Raw genomic sequence first — 20695 nt, forward strand, 5'->3', positions numbered from 1 at the left:
TTCATATTCCTCTTGCTGCTTTTTCAGTCAAGTTGAAATATTGCTCATCAGGGTTCTGGCAATTTTATAAAAAGTTGTTCCAGTCAATTAGCTAGAAAATTCGGACTACTAAATATTTTGACCCGAAATATCCAAATGAAGTAAAAGTTTGCTGTGTATTTCCTCTTTAATTTATAACTAATAGCCTAACTTCTTTCTTTTGGGTACAGCTGAACCACGATCTCAGATACAAATTTCACCAGACTGATAATAACAGGGGAATTACAAATATAAATTCCTGTGATTGGTTGCAGATCTATGTTCCATGGATACTAGCCGCATCCCACTCTGAGAAAGATTCACATCCATGTTAGCTAATACTGAAAATGATGGGTTTTTTTTTTTGCTTTTGCACCTCTCAAAGACTATGTACCATGATGTAGTTCCAAGGTATGGTGCCCCACTAAGGAAGTCGTGATGATTAAAAAATTCTGAGAGACAGTTTCTGGGTAATTTAATAATTTTGTTAGTAAGACCAGAACATTCATTAATAAAAGGATGGTCATTTGGTCATCTCTCTTAGACCAACTCCCCTCTTGGCAGTGGGCTCACAGTTTATATGCCTTTAAAAGAGTAAGTGCTCCTGAGGAGTACCAATCAACTCTGATTGGTTAACACAATGGAAGGTGGGCGTATATTAAAGTGAGGATCTTGGGTTCCTTGACCCAGATCACTCAAAGCTGGTCAAACAGACATCGATTTCCATATTGCCTGTCTGACAAAAGGGAGAATCAACACTTCTTTGGACATCTCTGAGCAAACACAATGATCAGAAATATACCCATTAGCCCAAATTTAGGATTTATTTTACTGTCTCATTAGATCTTGACCTAGATAAATCTGTAAGAAAGATTTCCCACACTGGTCCCAATACAATAATTAGTTATTAAACATAAGAGAGAAATAATCATTTCTCACAAAATCTTAGATCTTTAGAGATGCTAAAATGCAGATCCATTATATATGGCCGAGTTTTTCTATCAGGGTTAGACAGGTATGAACTTTCAGTTATTTCTATTAATAAATAAAAGCAGGACCTCTCAACAATACTTTAAAAAAAAAGTAATAGTGAAACTTTCTCAAAAACCACAGTCTGCTCAAGAGATTATGGTCCCTTGAGCACAAATTAAGACCTAGAGGAGACATTAAGGCTAATTCAGTTAATCCCTCTAGCCCCCCTCCATTTTATAGATGAGTAAATGAAGACTCGTTTGAGTATTTAAATGGTTTAACCAAAGTCATTGTCATCTCAGTATAAAGAGTAAAACAGGATTTGGGACCTACATTCTCTCACTCTACAACCAGCTCTCTTTCCGCTATACCAATTACTTACCTCTAATATTTATTATATAGGCAGATGCAATGAAACTCTTTCACAATAAAAATAATTCAGTCAATGAGTGGTGTTTTTTTTTTTTTTTTAAGTCCAGGTATTTTATTAAGGGTACAAAGACAGAAGTTACAGTTGTCTCGCTCTCAAAATTTACATTCCAGAACAGCATATTGACACAAGAGATCCCTTTTGTTGTAGTCTGTGTTCTGGAACTGATGTTGTACTTTATTAGGATAGGATGCAGTACTAGTAAGAAAGGAGCCATGATAATATTGCCAGGATATCACTGACTTTGCTTTTCAACCCTAATTTCAGTTGTTCTGAGAAGCCTAATAACTCTGGGGTCTCCTGGTCATGAATCAAAGTCTGCTCTGTATATAATGATCTTTAGAGATTTTGCCCAAAGTGGGTTAAAATTGTTTTCATCAAGAGTGGGGCAGCCCTGGGGGTGGCCAAGTAGCACAGTGAGTAAGGGCACGGGCCCCAGAGTCGGGATAACCTGGGATCGAATTCAGGCTCAGATACTCAGCACCCACCCATAACTGGCCGTGTGACCTTGAGCAAGTTACTTAACCCCAATTGCTTTAAAAAAAAAAAGTGGGGCAGCTCCATCTTCAGTCCATCTTTGGGGCTTCCCTAATTCAGTTTTACAGAGATTATGATTACCAACCTTCCCTGATCTTTTGGTAGGTCCCCAGACTCTATTGCAGACTCACAGAATGTTATGCTGTGAGTCTTTGCAGTTTCAAAATTAAGCAAACCCAGACATCCGGAGATGCTAAAATTAAAAATCTGTTTCCTTTTGACTTGCCATTTACCAAGTGAGCCCTGTCAGGAATCACATTCTATGTTTTTCAAATAAACCAAATCACCCTTAATATGATGGCAACATCTGAAACTAAAAGTCCTGTTTTCGGCAACTCCAACTCATTGGGCAGGAATGATTTTGACAGCATGCCTTTAGAAATATAATTATGGTTGGGGGACCTGGTATTGCCCTAACCACCAGATGGCATTTCCTTAATTAAGTTTATTTTTCTCCCTTTGAGATTTCCCCAAAGATTATGTAAACTTTGGTGAATTAAAGGATAGGCAAATACTAGGAAGATTTTCCCCCTTACTCTAGTTATTAGCATTTTTCCCTCCTCAAATTATGTTGTATTTTTAAATCATTTAAATTTTGTCTTCACATGCATTCACAGTAAAACATAAACCCTTTTTTGGGCAAGGATTTCCTGGTTTGCTTTCACTTTTTGCCTCCAATATCTGGCACCTCATAGGTGCTTAATAAATGTTTATTGAGCTGAGCTGAGCTGAATTGAGTCATTTTTGTCCAGGGTGATCATACCCTTCAGTCCTTCTGGGGTGGAAGGAGGGTCTGCTCTAACAAATTATGGCTAAGAATGCTTATTTATTTCCCCAGGGTTTCATTTCTAACATACTTAAGATTCTACAAATCCCTTATTCCTTAAGACCATTGAGGGAATTTGCATTCTCACTAATCTGTGGGCACTCCCTAAACTTCATTCCATGAACCAGTCTATGAAATGTGAGTAACTGAATGTGTTTTCCCCCAAGATCCCTTATTTTATTATTCATTATTTGTGCTAAATGGTTCTGCTGGCAGAGGGACTGTTTTTTTTTTTCAAAATTGTTTCCACTCTGTGCCTGGTGTTGTTATTTACAATACCAAATTATGACAAATCCCTTCCCACTCTTCCCCTTTGATTGTCAGGTTTCTGGTATGTGCACAGAAGCAGCCATCAGCCTGTCGCATCTGTAATCAAACCAAGTCCCCAATCGTCGGGTTTACACTAGATTCTCTGAGAGACAAGTCAACTCATCCTCTCCTTGGGAGCCTCCCAAATTAATTTTGATTTTAGGCAGTTGGTCCTTTCTTTTTAGCCAGCTGAGCTTTGATTGATTAGGCACCTAGACATACTGGGTGACATTGACATGCATGTGTGGTTTTTGTATATGGTATCTCACAAGCGAATGCTAAACTTGCTAAACTCGTCTATCAGTGACCTCAATATGGAATGAGGGGATCTCTGAAGCTAAGGAGGAAATAGGGAAATCTCTGATGAAAATAAAAGAAATAGTAAGAGGAACGGAGGGCAGGAGGAAGGAGGAGGGACGAGGAAAGGGAGTGGAGAAAAGGGGTGGGGGTAGTGTTCTTACCCAACACAGATTTTGGCTTTCTCTCTGAATAGTGTCCTTTTCTGCTGCCAGATGAGCCTGATTAGATTTGTGTATCTTCCTGGGATTTTATAACTGAAATTTATATTGTATTTGGGAGTCTCCAGGGACCTTTTTCCAAGAATAATGCCCAAGTCCCAGGTTCAAGAACAAGCCTGAAATCTTGAGCCAATTGGGGATTAGAATGTTGCGAAAACGACTTTTTTGATGGGGAGGGGGGTTAAGGGGAGAACTGATTACAGTCAGGTTTCCTAACATGAAGTTGCACTGCATCTGGTGCCCAATTAAGATGATGTTGGATTCTTCCCATAGCAGTCACTTTACAAAATGTTTACTTCTAGCTTAAGGAGGACAGAGGCTTGAGAAGAAAGCCAATGGCTGCACACAGTACTTTGCAAAAGGATGGAAACTAAGAAATGGATTCCATTAGAATGGGAACCAAAACCATGCTACAAGACCCTCAGTCTTAGTCCCCAAATCATCATGGAGAAGAACTGGGAGGCTTAGAAAAGAATTCCTCTCTTCAACCTGCTCTAGATTGTGATACTTTAGGTTGGGGATACAGCATGGTCCAGTGTAAATCAGGCTCAATGACCTGGGTTCAAAATCCTGGCTCTGCCATTTCTAAATATGTGCCTCAGAATATCACCCTGTTCAATGAATCATGGGGTCACCCAGCTAGGAAGGACCTCAGTGGCCTTCTAATACAACCCCAGCCATCTCAAACCTCCTTTCCCATAGATAACTCAAACTCAACGTGGCCAAAATAGGCATCATTATCTTTCTCCCCAAACCTGCCTCTCTTCCTAATTTTCTTTCTTTTATTGTCAAAAGCACCACCATCCTCCTGATCACCAGCTTCAATGTCATTCTAACTCTAACTCCCTTTCACTCCCCTTATTGTATCGATTTCCAAGTCAATTTTATATAATACAGTTCATAAAAACCTCCACCTCTCCTCTTATCCTGCCTCCACTTTGCTGCCTTTATTTCTTCTTGACTGGGCTATTGTAATAAACTGGTTGGTCTCTCTGCCTCAGTACCGTCCTCACTCCAGTCCATCAACCATGAACTTTCTCTTCCTAAGGCACTGGTCTGACTGTGGTTCTCCCTCTATGAAATAAACTCCATTGCCTTCCTATTACCTACAGGTTCAAGCATAAAATCCTCCCTTTGGCTTTTAAAGTCCTTCATAATCTGGCCCCTTCCTGCCTTTCCAGACTTCCATGCAGGTCCATGTGACCCAATGACATCTTTGTACAAGATGCTCCATCTTCTGATGGAAGGTCTGACAGTTGGGAATTATCTTCTCCCCCTCTCTACGCCTTCACTTCCCGTATTTCCTCACCGGTAAAAGTCCACCTTCTGCAAAGAGATTTTTCTAGTCCCCCTTAATGCTAGTGCCTTCTCTTTATGATTATGTCAAATTTATCCTATAGTATTTTTTCCCCCTGTACACAGTTCTTTGGGTATTGTCTCCCTCATTAGACTGTGAACTCCTTGAGGACAGAGGCTGGGTTTTTTTTTTTGGGGGGGGTGGCTTTCTTTTTGCCCCCAGCATGTAGCACAATGTCTGGTCCATAGCAGGTACTTAACAAATGCTTGTTGACCTAACCTGTTGTGTCAGATATGTCGAAACAAAATGTATCAGTGTTGCCCCATTCCCAGATGGGTTTGGTTGCCCCTGAAGGACAGTCCTATGACTGTATATTCTGCTTATGTGTAAAGTAATATGACTCTTCATTGACTCAGAGAATGGTGACCCGCAATGCTGAATGAAGAGAGAAAAGATTTCAGTTGCCTGACCATATATTTTGAGAGAGGACCTCATGAGAGCCCCACCAAGGGAGACACAGAGAGTAGACTTTTCAATATTGTATTGGAGCCTGGAGTTACAGATGTGCCCTCCCCCTCACAGCACTTGACCTCTGATGCCTGAAATCCTAGGGTCTGCTGAGAGCAGACTCTCACTCAGACACTGGTCCCTCTCTCTCCTTGGCTGATATTACTCTCTGCTGAAGAGCTCATTTATTTTTGTGTATTCTTTGTTATAATCTAATGTGTATCACTTCTCTGATTTGTTTGCTGTTTTCTTGGATAAAAAGTCTTACTGTTTTTGATGGTCTTTTGTATAGACAGTGTTTGGTAGGAAGGGCCTAGGCTAAGGGCTCCCCTATCATCTTCATCAGGGAAGCAGCTTTCCTTCTGACCCCAGACTAGAAATACTTGAGTGTTGGCAGATAGAAATAATTCTACATCAGTAACCTTCCTAGATATGGAAAGAGATATGGCTAAGTCTGACTTCTAGGTCCTACTTGCCTAACAGTGGCCCCAGTTAGGTCACTAGAAGTACCAAGACAGCTGTCTTCATACTCTCCTTAAACATAGGCCATAACTAAGGTCCTATCTTTCCATGCCACCTAAGAACAATGTGTGTGTGTGTGTGTGTGTGTGTGTGTGTGTGTGTGTGTAGAGAGAGAGAGAGAGAGAGAGAGAGAGAGAGAGAGAGAGAATTTGTACTCTTTTTAAAATAAAGAAAAGGCAGAGTGGAAAGCTGACTGTGTCGGCCAAAGGAGGGGGCTTTGGTATGGAAAACATGGTGACAAACCACAGTCTTAAGCAAAAGCTTTTCAGGAGACATTTGCTTATGGTAATTGTTTTGTGTTTTGAGACTGCCACCCACACTCATCTGTCCTGGCTTATTCACTGCCAAATTGCTTATTGTGGTATGATAATAGGCCCATATTCTTTTTATGGAGGAGGAGGAGAATAAGTGGGAAAATAAGTTATTTATTTGTATGATCATGTAGTACATGCATAAATAACACCAGAACTTAGAAAGTTATCAACTTATGCCTGTTTCTTCACCTATGAAATGTGATGATTTCTCTAATGTCCTTTTCTCACTGTATCTACTTACAAATGTATGAGTTCTTCACTTTCACCAAAGACCTTTACTGTATCAATCAAGCAATAAACATTTATTAAGCTGAGCTAGTGATCCAGATTGCGGAAAGTGAGTAAAGACAACATATACATATGTAAGTGCACAGAACAGATAAAAGATGAATTGGGGAGGGAGTTAGCAACTGAGGAATGAGGAAATAATTTATATAGAAGGTGGTGTTGGAGCTGAGTCTTAAAGAAAAGTGGGAAGTAGCAGTGAGGATAGATTGCATTCTAGGTCTAGGGGATGATGACCAGTATAAAATATTTCCAAGAGGCAGACATTTCAAGAATGGGCCAGGGAACAGATTGTATGCCTGTTGTCTAAGGACCAGTCTAGCTGCGTTCAGAGATGCTCATTACCAGAAGGGCAGCTGTGAGCTGAATTTTTCAATCACAGCAACCAAAAATGAAAAAAAAAAATACCATACAAGAAGGTTTGCACTCTGCATCAGTGGGTAAGGACCCTCACTGAAGAAATCACAGTTCTTTGCAGCCAAGTATTGACAGATGATTCCCTCAACCTGGGAGTATTTATTGAGCACCTTCCAAAAGTGTGCTAGGTAGCCTGGGGAATTATCTAAAAGGTATGTGCTAGGAATTGAGTGACCAAAGCACTTGAATGAGGGTGAATTGACTTTCTGTAACATTTGTCTCACCCAAGTGTTGAATGGCATCAAATAGAGTTCCATCTTTTTGTCTGCTCAAGTCAAAGGCATGGAAAGAAGTTTGATGAATGGGAGGGAGTGACCAGTAGACAACAGGGGTTCTACTGCCCTATTCTTTTATTTTTGCTTTTTACTTCTGTCCTTGAGCAAAGAAATCTCCTGAAGGACTAGGTTTATGTTAGCTTTCTTTGTTCAATGGGAGCTGACATTGTGACTGTCAACAGCTAGTCAAGTTTAATCATGGGGAAATTGTCATAATTCAGGACCCTCGTTCAATAACAGGAAAGCTGAGATAATTGCCATCAGGACTCAAGTTTCTCAGATGCTGGAGGTTTCCAATGTCTAGGCAACCTAGAGGGAATACATACAGTGTCTGTGAGTCAGTCCATTCCACACAGAGTTCTGAAAATGTAAATGGCAGGCATTTTTCAACATAGAGTTACACGCTCACCACAGACAAATCATGGGCATTATTTTGTCAGGAGCAATGAAGTCAATGAAGCCATGCAATTAGAATGGCCACAAAATGGCCTTATTAGAAATTGAAATAACAGATGCCTTTATTCTTCTTGTCTGTAGCATATACGCTCATTTGACATGACAGGCTTTTTAGCTCATGATGTTTGCATTTAATTTCTCCCTGTTTCTTGGACCATGTTTTGAGACGGCAATGATGTGTGTTTGTAGGGTGCTGTGTTAACACCAACAATGGACCACACTATGTCAATGCAGCCAGCAAGCATGATGGGCCCCCTGACGCAACAGATGAACCATCTTTCCTTGGGCACGACAGGAACGGTAAGCTTGTCCCCAATAAGATATAGACTGTTTTCTCTGATAACATTGGCTCAGCTCACTCTGTTCATACCATCCCATTTACTGAAGCATCTCTCAAGATCCCAGTATGACTTCATCCAATTCTTGTTATGATTCCATGTGTATACTTTTCTGTATATGTGTATGTGCATGAGCCCTACCTGTATAAAGTAGACATTCACCTTCGTTTACCATCATTTCATATGTCGAGTTCCTTTTGCTAAAAGGCAGCATTCTTTATCCCTTTAGTGCTCTCAGCTCTCTGATATCTGCCTGTGCCTGAATTCCATGCCCTGTCCCTCTTCAAACTACAGTTAATATATCATTTTCTTTTATTTACAAGTGAGAAAGCCAGTATATGACAGGTGGATAGTACAGTTTTCATTCCCTTTAAAAGTATAAATCAATTTTCTAAAAAAGTTATTGAACATCATGGTATTAGAATTCCTTGACTCTGTTCTTGACCATAGAGACATTGGGGATATTGAAAAAGGAAGGAAACTAATGTACCTGATGTTTGCTTATTAAATCAAAGGGGATGTTTTCTGCCAGTAGGATTTCTTCCTGGCAAAAAAGGTAGTAAAATAACCTTCTCTTTCAGCCTCAGTTTTATCTTGCTGCTTGAGTTATAAATGGCCCCATGAGCAAAGGCTTCATAGTTTTTATTTCCATGCCTGGTACATAGTAGACACTTGAATCCAGGTTGACCTGACTCTTGTTTTTAAAAACTGTTATAGAAAAGAATTCCCCTTCCCCCCAACCTCTAGGAAGGAAGGGTGAAAAATCTAATCTCTAGCAGTACTTTTGGGTATCCCAATGCTTTGATGGATCATCTTAACATGGAGGTACAGGTATGAACGACAGCTTCCAATAGTGTTTGTCACAAAACCCATCCAGGCCTCCTTATCCTTGGTAATATTTATCTTTTTCCTCTGTAATTCACAAGCTTGTAGATTTGACATTGGAAGGGTTTATTTCACAGAAGGAGAAACTGAGGCCCAGGGAGTTTAAGTGACTTTGGCCAAGATCGGACATGTAGTAAGTAGACATTCTGAGGTTCAAATCCAGGTCTTCTGACTCTGAATTCATCAGTATTTCCATTGAACCCAACTTCCTCACCCACAGAGAACCTGATCACAACACTGCAGGTCTTTCTCTGAGTCTTTTAATTTGGGGGTGACATCAGCAGAGCATTCACATTGGTCATCCCTTGTCATCTCTACATGATGCACACTCCTTATCCATTTCCTGGACAATATCATCAGTGCCAAGGGACATCATGGTGCCTTGAACACAGAGTTAGCCTAGGAGTCAGGAAGACTTGTATTCAAGTCTTGTCTTTGATGTGTGCTATGAGCAAATCATTTAACCCTGCAGGGCCCCAGACAGAATGACAAGATTGCAAGTTACACACAAGTTGACAGATGGCATCAGTCAAGGGAGTTTCTACATCAGAGAGTTTCTCATTCACAGATGAAATCAAAAGTCCAAACTAAAAAAAAAATGTCATTTCCTACACATAAGTCATTATGGGTAATATTCTGCAGTCTACTTGTACCCATTTGCTGCTTTGATTATTGAAAGATTGTCTTATTCCTGGATTCACAACTATATCAATAAATCCCTTTGCATTTATGAAGAATTTACAGTATATTAAAACCATTTGACCTCCTAGGCCTCTGTTTCCCCATCTGCAAAATTAGGGGATTGTATTAAAGGGCATTTACGACCCATTCCAGTTTAAGTCTCTCTTAGAGAGCAGGGATTATTTCCCCTTTTCTACTACTGTGTGCTTGGAACATAGTAGGTACTTAATAAATATTTGTTGAATTGACTTATTGACTCCTACATATAAGTCAAAGAGGCGTAGAGCATCATCAGCCCTGAATTGCTGTTGTCACTGGGGCAAGGAAGATCAAGGATTTCAGAGAAGAGTATTTTGGCGGACAGGCATGCAGGCTTGGCTTGCTCTAGCCCCGAGGGTTAGCTGGAGCAAATGCATGAAGGCAGGAAAGAGCTGACAGTGGAGAAGAATTCTGTTTTGTTGGAGTACATAGCCCACCAAGGGTTGAAAAAGTAAGTTGGAGCTGGGATGGGGGTTCTTTAAGGGGACTCTTCAAGGTAGGTTAAGGGGTCTGCATCTTATGTGCTTGGCCATGAAGAGTCACTGAAAGCTTTGATTGTTTACACAGATTAGTTCAACCATAGTGATAAGGGCAGATTGGAGAAGGGAGAGGGTGGAAGCAGGAATACCACTTACAATGTTGTTATGCTAACCTAGGCAAGAAGTAAGAGCCTGAATTCTTGCATTTGCATTAGGAGAAGAAAGGAGAGTGTGGATTCCAGTGATATTAATGGAGGGGAACCTGACAAGAGTTAGGAACTGATTGGGCAGAAGGTAAGGAGTGAAGGGGGAATGAGGCAGGGAGAGAGTCAAAAGTGACTTCCACATTTGAAATCTGAATGACTAGGAGAATAGTAGTGGCATAAGGAGAAATATCAAAATTGGGAAAAGTAGGCCAAGATTTGGCAGGGGGTGGGGAATGAATAGGTCTCTTAGGGGCAAGTTGAGACTGGTATCAGCAAGACATCCAATCAAAATTGGGGCTCAGGGGAAAGGTCTGGAGAGTTCTGGGCTTGGCAGGATAGTTTGGGAGGTATCTACATAAATGTGATAATTGAAGCTGTTGGGAACAAATAAGAATATTCATGGAGAGCAATGAGAAAAAAAGAGAATGGAGCTAAAAGATGTCTCAGGGAGGGAGAAGAGAAATGGAAACCATGAAATCGTGGTCAGAGAGGCTAAAAGTGAACAGTGGAGACATTGGACCATGGATGCTGAGGGAAGAGAAAGAATCCAGGTAGGGGGAGGAAAAGGAGTAAGAAACCACCACGTAAAATATTGCAGAAATGTCAAGGAGAATGAGGTCTAAGGAGAAGCCACTGGATTTGCAAATAAAAGGCACTGATGATCACAGGGAAGGCAGTTAGTTTTAGTAGACTATTGGGGACAGAAGTCAGATTAAAGGGAATTGATGAGTGAATAAAAAGTGAAGATGGTGAGAATAGATTACTTTTTCTGAAAGGCTGACAGTAAAGTGGAGGAGAGAGAGAGCATGATAGTCTGAGGGAGTGCTAGGGACAGGTGATTGGGGATGGGGCAGAGGTTTTTGTTGTTATTTAGGATATGGAGGATTTGAACATATTTGGAGCCCGAGTGGCAGAATCTAGCAGAAGTAAAAATGAAAGAGGGAACTGTAGGGCTGGTCCATGGAGCAAAGTTTCAGGGGAGATGATCTTGGATAGGATGAGGATTATCCTTGGAAAAGAAAAGTGCTGTGCCATCCACTGAGATCAGAGGGAACTCAGAGAGACTAGGGGAAGGCACACAATTGTGCTAAGGGATAGAGGAGGGGAAACAAGAGATTTCCCCAAGTCATCCCCACTAGGTGTAGCAGAGCCTGAGGCAAGGTCATCCACACCAAGAGAGGGCAACAAAAGAGGCTTTTGAATGGCTGCTGTGGGGAATGCCATAGAGAATCAGATGCTGAGGAATAAAGTACTTCCTTCGAGATACTGAGAGCCTAGTTAAAGTTAGATAGCAATCACTTTTAGTGGATGTAGTCAATAGAATGATTTGGTTTCCTTCAACAGTGGTAGGTATCTTGGGAATAGGAGTGGAGAAGGCAGACAGTGGTTGCCATCCAAGGTGGAGCATGTAGGGAACATAGTATCAATGAACACAGAACATAGTTCTAAAAATAAAAGAGAACCTGAAGACCACCTGGTCCAACCTCCTCATCTTCCAAATGAGGAAATTAAGGTCCACAGACATCCAGTGACTTACTTGCCAGTCACATTGGATAGTATGTGTCTGGGACAGGACTCACAGCCAGGCCTTCCTGAGTCAACAGCTCTCTCCACTTCAGGGCAGTGATATAGGAGTCATAGAAATGGGTAATGTTAAGTCACTGAGAGGCCAAGATATAGAGGGTCTTCAATGTGGTTATCTGAGTATAAAGACAGAATGAAAAGTATGAATGTTAACCTAATGTCCTTGGACAACATAGGTGAATATCAGTCAATAAACATTTATCCAGCACCTTCTGTGTGCCACGCATTGTGCTATGTGCCAGGTGAAAAAAAAAAAGAGGCAAAAGATGGTCCCTGTCCTCAAGAAATTGACAGTCCCCGAGGTCGGGAGATGGCAGCAGCAAGAACTGGGGAATGTCTTTAAATCTGATGATGAGATCATCAGGAGAGCACAGACTATTTTTTTTTAATGCTTTATTAACTTCTGATTTACATCATTCATTTCTGCCAGATTTTGAGTTACCAATTTTCTCCCCGCTTTTCCCCTACCCACCGCCCCAAAATAGCAGTCCCATGGATATCCCCTCCTCCAATCTGCTCTCTCCCATATTTTCTCCCATACCCCTTTCGACTTTTCCAGTGGATCTCTATGCCCCAGTGCCTGTATATCTTATTTCCCAATTACATGTAAGATGGTATTAATAATAGTAAATATATATATGCACATACACACAAACACACATATATATATACACATATATTTGAATATTTGATTTTAAAACTTTCAATTCCAGATTCATTCCCTTCCTTCCTTGTCAACCACCCTTACTAGGAAGATAAGCAGTTCAGTATAGGTTGTACATGTGTAGCTAATGCAAAACAATAACATAGTAGATATATTTTAAAAGACTGACTATATTTCTCTCCCTCCTATCCCACCTCCCACTTGTTCTATTCTCTACTTTGATCCCGTCCCTTTTCAATGTGGGTGCTTCCAACTTCCCTCCCCCCCCCAGCCTGTCCTCCCTTCCATCATCCCCCCTCTCATCCCCTTCCCCCCCTATTCTCCTGGAGGGTGAGATATCCTATTTAGTGTGTATCTCACTTCCTCCTCAAGCCAGATTCAATGGGAATAAGGTTGACCCATTCCCTTTTGGCACAGGCTATTTATTGATAATGGCAGAAAAGAGGTTGAGAAGTTGAATGCCTCTGATTCCTTTTCCTAGCAGGCTGTGAAGGATGGAGGAGGGGGAGGATGTAAGGGGATAAAAGAAGCTTCCAGCCCTGAAGAGGATGCCAAGAGAAATGATTTCCACAGAGAGGAAGCGGGGCTTCACTCAGTGCCAGGGGCCATGAGGAGTTCTGTGAAGGCAGGAGACAACTACATCTCACTTTGGCATTCTTCCTCCAGTGGAGAGCACAGGGCTTTGTTTACATCAGGGAATGAATGAATTAAGGAATCAAAATGAATTTATTGAGTACTGACTACATTATATGCCCTGCTTTGTATCAAGTGGAGAACACAAACACAAGCAAGAAAGACAATCCCTGATTTCAGGGAGCACGATAAATGTCTGATGAGTGAATGAAGACATGGGAGATGGGAACTGCTTCTAAAGGGACATATCCAAGGAGCTCAAGGGAAAGCAAAAGGGAGGGAGGAGGGGAAGGACTCTTGTAGATGGGGAAAGTGGGATCGCAAGACGTCAAAGAGGAAAGCATTTTGTATCCAGGGCAGTGACTGGATGATAAAAATGAGCACAGCAGGATTATGGAAGATGACTCCAGCCTAGAGTCTAGAGACTTGGGCAGCAGAAGGATTGCCGCCATAGAAGCCAAGCTGGAAAAGCTTGTAGTTAGGAAGTCTTTCGGTGCGGCACTGCCATCATTCCCATAGCAGATGTCTTACAAAAGACTTTGTAAAGTCATCAGGGAAGGGATGTTGAAGTGCTTACTGACTGGTCTTATTTATTTTTCTCCAAATCCCCAAACCTCATTAATTTACCCTCATTGGAGGGAAGATCATTTTAACATTAGTGAAGAGTCATTTGGGTCACAGAATCACAAATGTGATTGGGTGCTAAAAGAGAATTGAGAGGCCGTCTAGTCCAGTCCCCTTTTTTTAGATATGAAAACAAAACCTCAGCAAGGCAAACGACTTGCCCAACATAGAAAATGGAAGAGTTTGTGACTTTTTTAAAGACATTAATTTTTATTGGTTGTGTATCATCGAGTAGGGCAGCTAGGTGACATAGTGGATAGAATGCTAGGCTTAGAGTCAGGAAGACCTTAGTTCAAATCTGTCCTCAGACATTTACTAGCTGTGTGACCCTGGACAAATCACTTAACCTTATCTGCCTCAGTTTCCCCATCTGTAAAATGAACTGGAGAAATAAATGGCAAGCCATTCCACTATCTTTGCCAAGAAAATCCCAAATGGGGTCACAAAGAATTAGACACGACTGAACAACAACAAAGCATTGGACAAGTCACTCTGTATCTTGTCTGTTTCATTGATAAAACTGAAATAGTACCTAAAGTCCAGGACTAGAATTGGTGCCATCTTAAGGCCTTTCCTAGACCTCAGATCTAGGAGTCTGGGGACTGCAGGCAGTGTCACACAATAAGGCTAAGGTAGGGAGCAGGAGCAAATAGAAAGAAGAGAAGGCAGAGGAGAAAAGCTAGGAGTCATTTATAATTAGCATATTCATTGTAGGAATGTAGGCCACTCCAGTGATTGTTCAGATAAGTGTCTAAGTCTTTAGTTTTAAGTAGGTTAAATGTTTCTCTGATTTATGCCAATAACTTGCTTAGCAAGGTGTTTTTCTGCCCGACCCCCCTGCAAAGATAGCAAGCCTATGATGGTGCTCATTCTACCCTCAGCTATCCTGGCTCCAAACCAAGGGTTCTTTTCAGTTGTGTCTTGGAATGAGCCCAGTGTCAAGGGGCATCACAGGGAAAGACTAGGAGGCAGAGGATCTGGGTTCAAATCTTGCTTCAGCCTCTTATTTCCTTTCTGACATCATTTAAATAACTTCACATCTCTTGACATCAGTTTCCCTATCTATAAAATTATGGAGATGACCTACATAAATTTTAAGGTCCCTTCTAGCTTTTTGGGCTGACCTGTGATCCTAGATGAAACCTGAGGTCCTTTACTGGCTCTGAGATTCTAGGATTCTAAGCTATTTCCATTAAAAGCATAATGTGATTCTTGGTGTGCTTAAGGATTCCCCTGAGGATGGCAGTTCTTGGTATACTGTAAAGCAGGGATCATTCAATTGCCAAGTCCCAAAGGTCCTCCTGCTGAGCATGTGCCCTGAAGTTGAAATTTGACAGCCCATCACTCACCTGATTTGTCTAATCAAGAAATAGTTGGTGAAAGTAGGTTCTAGGAGTTCATTTGGGTGGGGGGAAAGGGATGGAGGGATGAGACAATAGAGACAGCCTGCCCTGAGCCAATTCATGGGTGGTGAAATTTCCTCTGCCAATGAAGGACAGCATTTACTCTTCAATACATGATCTTAGAGAATTTCTAGAGTACTGAGAGATTAAGGGTCACGCAACCAGAATGGGTTGGAGGCAGGACTTGAACCCAATTCTTTTTGGATTTGAAAATAGCACTGTATTTATTACTCATGTTAATTAAGCCTGGGGGAAAAAATAGGCTGAGACCAGATTGTGAAGGACTTAAAATGTCCTGGTGAAGAGGTTTTTTTTTTTTTTTATCCTAGAGGAAGTAGGGAGCCATTACAGGTGTGTGAGCAGGGTAGTGATTGTGTTTTTTTTTTTTTAAGCAATTGGGGTTAACTAACTTGCTCAAGGTTACATGGCCAGTTATTTTGTGTGGGTGCTAAGTATCTGAGGCAGGAACCGATCCCGGGTCTCCCGACTACGGGGCCGGTGCTCTTACTCATTGCACCACCTAGCCGCTCCACGTGACTGTGCTTTTTAGATTTTTTTTAGCATCTATATGGAGGATGGGTTAAAGAAAAGAAGTGAGAGACTGAAAGCAGCTAAGAAGACCAACTAAGAAGCTATTATAGTAGTCCAAGCAAGAAATTCCTAAGACTGGAATGAAAGTGGTGACTATGTGAGTAGTAGAATATAGATATGAGATATGTTGTAGAAGTAAAATCAACACAAGTTAGAATATGATGGCCTACTCCTGCTCTACAATTTATAGTCTGAGAGTATTAGAACTGTATGAGCCCTAAGATTAAATGACTAGCCTAGGGTCATACCATTAGTGTGAATCAAAGACAAGATTTGGACCTATTCCTTAACACAAATCCTGTTCTCTTATTCATTATACCAGGTTGACTCCAATTGATTCATTAGAAATTGACAAAATAAGCTTATATTGCCCCATCCGCCAAAGGTCCTGGAAAGTGACAGCTATTTCATCTAATTGAACTCTGAGAGTAGGAACAAACACCAGGGACCATCAAGTCAATAGCAAACCTGAACAATCATCCCTTCTATGACACTCACTCATCATCCAGCCTTTGCTTAAAGACCTCTTTGAAAAGGTCAGGTGACTGATAACCATGACCATTACTTAGATAATCTGTTAGCTCCCTGCACACGGATGCTTTGGAAAGGATTTAACCAAAATAAACCTCTTCAGGTATTTGGAGATGACAGTGTTCATTTCTATGGCATTGGTCTCAATGTAAATTATACTTTTCCCATTAAATCTGGCTGGGAGAAAACATGAGTTTGACCTTTAATTATGCTCAGTAAGCGAGTAACAGATCACAATGATTATTAAATAATAAAATAAAATGAAACATTGTTATTTGAATTGGAAGAAATAGAACAAATGTTCACAGTCAATCTAATATGGTAATTTTGCAACGTTTATCCAAGGAAAGCTTATGGAAACCTATCAACAAGAATTTCACAAGATAAAAAGGCATCCATTACAGGATCTTATATTTAGACCTACGTTTAAAGACCATCTAGACTAACCCACCTATTTTTATAGATGAGGAAATGAGGTCCAAAGACATAGATTTGACTGAGGTTGCACAAGTCATGACAAGGAAGGATTTGACCCCAGACCCTCTGATTCTACCACCAGGAGATGGAGGACCCATACTCAGGAGATCACAGATCCATTGGCATACTATAATTTGGCAAAATGATAATAAGAACTGAAATATTCTTTTTTTCTTTTTCTAAGAAATCTCATTTTAGGGATGAGGCTCACATTGGCATCATTTTTAAATAGGAGGCTGAAGTTCCATTGATTCTTTCAACAAATATCTATTGAGTTGCTATTATATATAAATCACTGTGTACACATTTTATCCCTGTTTTCAAATTCTTACTCTCTTACCAATTGGTCTAGTTAGTGTCAGAATTTGGTTTTTAGGTAACCCTTGATTGGCATTCTGAAAGACTGGTGCTTTTGGAAAATTAAACTTGCCAGTCTGATTCCATCTTTCAGAGTATTCAGCCAGTCAGAAGGTTTTGTTCAGCTAATCAACAAACATTTATTAGATCCCCACTATGTCCTAGGCATTGAGCAAGTCTCTGGGAATACAAAGATATTACCTGCCATGCAATAAAAAAGAACAATGCTATATCCCAGCTATGTCCCTTTTTAATGAAGCACTCTGTCCTCTAGTTGGAGAATATATGGGAAATGTGACTGCTGTGATACTTTTTAGCTTTTGGAGGATGGAGGACTTCACTTGTAATCTCCACCAGCTCACCTCCTTTTGCAAAGTAACAGAGGAGGGGAGAAGATTCCCTGTCCCCTCTCCTGCCATCTTGTTCCTCAACCTCCTGTGGTCCAATGGAGTGTGGCAAGGAGAATAGGCAGCTCATCTCTAGTCCCTCACTGGTAAAATTGTCCCCAATGTTGTAACCTCACTATCCCCTCTTTTCAAATCACAGTCTACACAATCACACAGGAACCACTGTCTATTTAAACAGAACCAATCTCTAAAGCAAAAATCATGGGGGTTATTTCCTTTTCTCATTAGCCAAGCTGCTTCAAACTTTCCCTTGTCAATCTTACATCCTGTTTTCTAACAGAAAAATCTACATGCCCTGTAAGAAACCAATTTTGCTCAATGGGCATATCTATTTCATCCTGGGTCTCTGTTGACCTTGTAGACTTTTCTACCTTTGCTTTCTTGATTTTATGTCAACAGAACTCCCCTCCATGGAATTAAAGACTTGTTATATTTAATTTCTTATCCTTTCTTTGTGAGCTTTTGCAAAGGCCACCTGAGATCTGGGATGTCACTAGACCTTCCAAATGGCTTGACAATCTTGTTTTACAAGTCTCTTATCTAGTTTTCCATTTGTTCAGTCCTCAGTCACCAATGGTTTACAATGTCACCAAAACCCAGACAGAGAAAGAGTTTCATGCCAGGGATTTCTTATCGACATTTCTATTTGAATGTCCCAAGCCCCCCAGTGATTTGTGACATCACTAGATTCCCATGATGTAACAATGGCTCCTTTACAAAGATGATCTTGTCTGTTACTCTCTTTGTTAGGCACCTGCTCTCTTGTGGTTTCCCGGCTCAACCTTCTCCCATTTCTCATTTGCAGTTCTGATATCATCAGGTGGCAATGTTGACTCTCTCATTTTCCTTATCGATCACCTCTTTTTTCCCCAATTATCTTTCCTATGGAAATAGGCAGGTAGAGTGAAGAATATAATAAGCAACAAAGAAAAGTAAAATGAAAGTGGGATTTGGGGACTAGCATAAGAAGTGTTCATCATCACCAACTCACAAATATAGACCCTGTAAAGGTTTTCAAAGGGTTTGTGTATTTCCTTAACTCTTTTTCCAAGAAAAATGCAATCCAAAGTTATCAATAAGATGGAAGTAAATACTGAAAATGTAAATCAATGGAGTGAGAGCAGAAGAAACTGGAGCTAATTCTGCCAGAAAAAAAAATGCCAAGTATCTGGAAAGATATGCATTCAAGCAGTCATTTAATGCAATAGTGGTTCAAGACACACACATACATATACACACACACACACACACACACACACACCCTGGAAATAAGAATTTTTTCTATGTATATAATAAAAAGGCTCTGAGAAAATGTCCTTTTGTCATCCAGCAAATACTGCAACCCTATTTTAAAATTAACTACTTTTATTAAGAGCACTCCAGGGTGATTGTTTGAAGTGGCCCGTTGTGTGATTGCAATTAACAGAAGAAGCTGGGAATTAGTATCACTTCCCATAATTACCCTTTAGAGACCCTTTGGAAAGCATCCTGCTCATAGAGGGCATAGGGCTCTCTCCACCTCACTGCATTTTAAGTGTCCATTGAGAGAGCAACAGAGACAGAGAAATTCACCTTTCAGGTCTCTGGATGTTTTTGACTGGCAATTTCAATTCACTATTTGCATTTATAGTTGAGGAGGTAGGTCTCATGATGCCCCTTTCTTTCTTTTCTCAGGGATTGTTTTTTCAAACTTTCTAAAGAAAGTAGATGATTTTTTTTTCCTTCTGGAGACGTGATTGAGGCATTGGTGGAAATCTAATCTCCACAACAGGTGGCTTTGGAGGTAGAAAAAATACCATCTCTAAAACATACTGGCATTGTGACCCTGGGCAAGTCATTTAATTTCTCTAAGAGTATCAGTTACAAGAAAAATGCTTTGGTTGCAAAGGGAATCTTCACTTATTTGAATAAAATCACAAGTTCACTTTTTAAAGAGTCAGGACACAATGTGGGAGATAAGGGAAGGCTTGTGAAATCTTTGCTTCCATAAAATTCCATTCATTGCTTTCTTCTTGAGGTTTGACCCCAGCAAACAATCATCATGTTGAAAATCTTTGGGGGAACCACATGGAGAGTCAAGTTTCACAATGGTTCCATGACACTGGGAGCAAAACAAAACTGACAATCGTAAATTGAAAGCCAGAAGGAACTGAGTACTCAAGGAAACTATTCATTTTACTAATAAGGAATGTGAATATGGAAGTGTTTAAGTGACTCTCTAGTGCCACATAGTATGTTTCTTTTTCTTTTTGGAGGGGCAATTGGGGTAAGTGACTTGCCCAAGGTCGCACAGTTAGTGTTAAGTGTCTAGAGCTAGATTTGAACCCAGGTCCTCCTGACTCTAGGGCCAGTGCTCTATTCACTGCACCACCTAGCCACCCCACAGAGTATGTTTTTTAGGTAGGATTTGAACTCAGGTTTTCCCATTGCTCTGTCCTCTCTGTCACCTAAAATGATGGACATTTCTTTGGAAAATTCTGCCGTGGATAGGAGATTTTTTTGGGGGGGAAGAAACAGGGAAGGGGGACTCGTTATGGGTGAAACTCGTGGTGCTAATGCTTCACCCATAAGATCAATCAGTCAAGGAGCATTTATTAAGCATCTTTTAAGTTCCAGTCACTCGTCTATGGGAACAAACATTGACTAAGCACCTACCATCTATCATTGTTCAGTCATTTTTCAGTCATGTTCAATTCTTCCTGACCCCATTTGGGGTTTTCTTGGCAAAGATACTGATGTAGTTTGTCATTTCCTTCTCTAGCCCATGAGAAAATTGAGGCAAACTGAGTTAAGTGACTTGTCCAGGATCACACAAATACCAACTGTCTGAGGCTACATTTGTACTCAGGAAAATGAGTTTTCTTGACTCTAGGCCAGCAATCTTTCCATTATGCCACCTAGATCCCTCATGCTTCAAGTACTAGTAAATATTGGGGATATAATGGTAAATGTGGGACAGTCCCTGCCTTCAAAGAGATTATGTTCTACTGTTTAGATACATGTTGTCAGAGAAGTAAATAAAATTTATGTGTATATGTATGCATGTATATGTATGTGTAAAGATTTGGATAGCTATCTACCTATCTAAATATATGTGTGTGCGTGTATAATAC

At 40.6% G+C, this 20695-nt stretch overlaps 1 protein-coding gene across 18 annotated transcripts in view; it reads left to right on the forward strand.

The window, feature by feature from the left end:
- Positions 1-20695, forward strand: part of RBMS3 (RNA binding motif single stranded interacting protein 3) — a 1480592-nt gene that overhangs the window by 1398889 nt on the left and 61008 nt on the right. For all 18 annotated transcript variants that reach the window (XM_069088563.1, XM_069088548.1, XM_069088550.1 and 15 more), the window contains one exon: positions 7873-7983. In XM_069088563.1, coding sequence (XP_068944664.1) covers positions 7873-7983 — 111 coding nt within the window. The remainder of the gene's footprint in view (positions 1-7872; positions 7984-20695) is intronic.

The sequence above is a fragment of the Petaurus breviceps genome, unplaced genomic scaffold (genome assembly GCF_028583685.1).
Source record: "Petaurus breviceps papuanus isolate PSGF00001 unplaced genomic scaffold, PetGlider_PUasm1.0 185, whole genome shotgun sequence".
Lineage (NCBI taxonomy): Eukaryota > Metazoa > Chordata > Mammalia > Diprotodontia > Petauridae > Petaurus > Petaurus breviceps.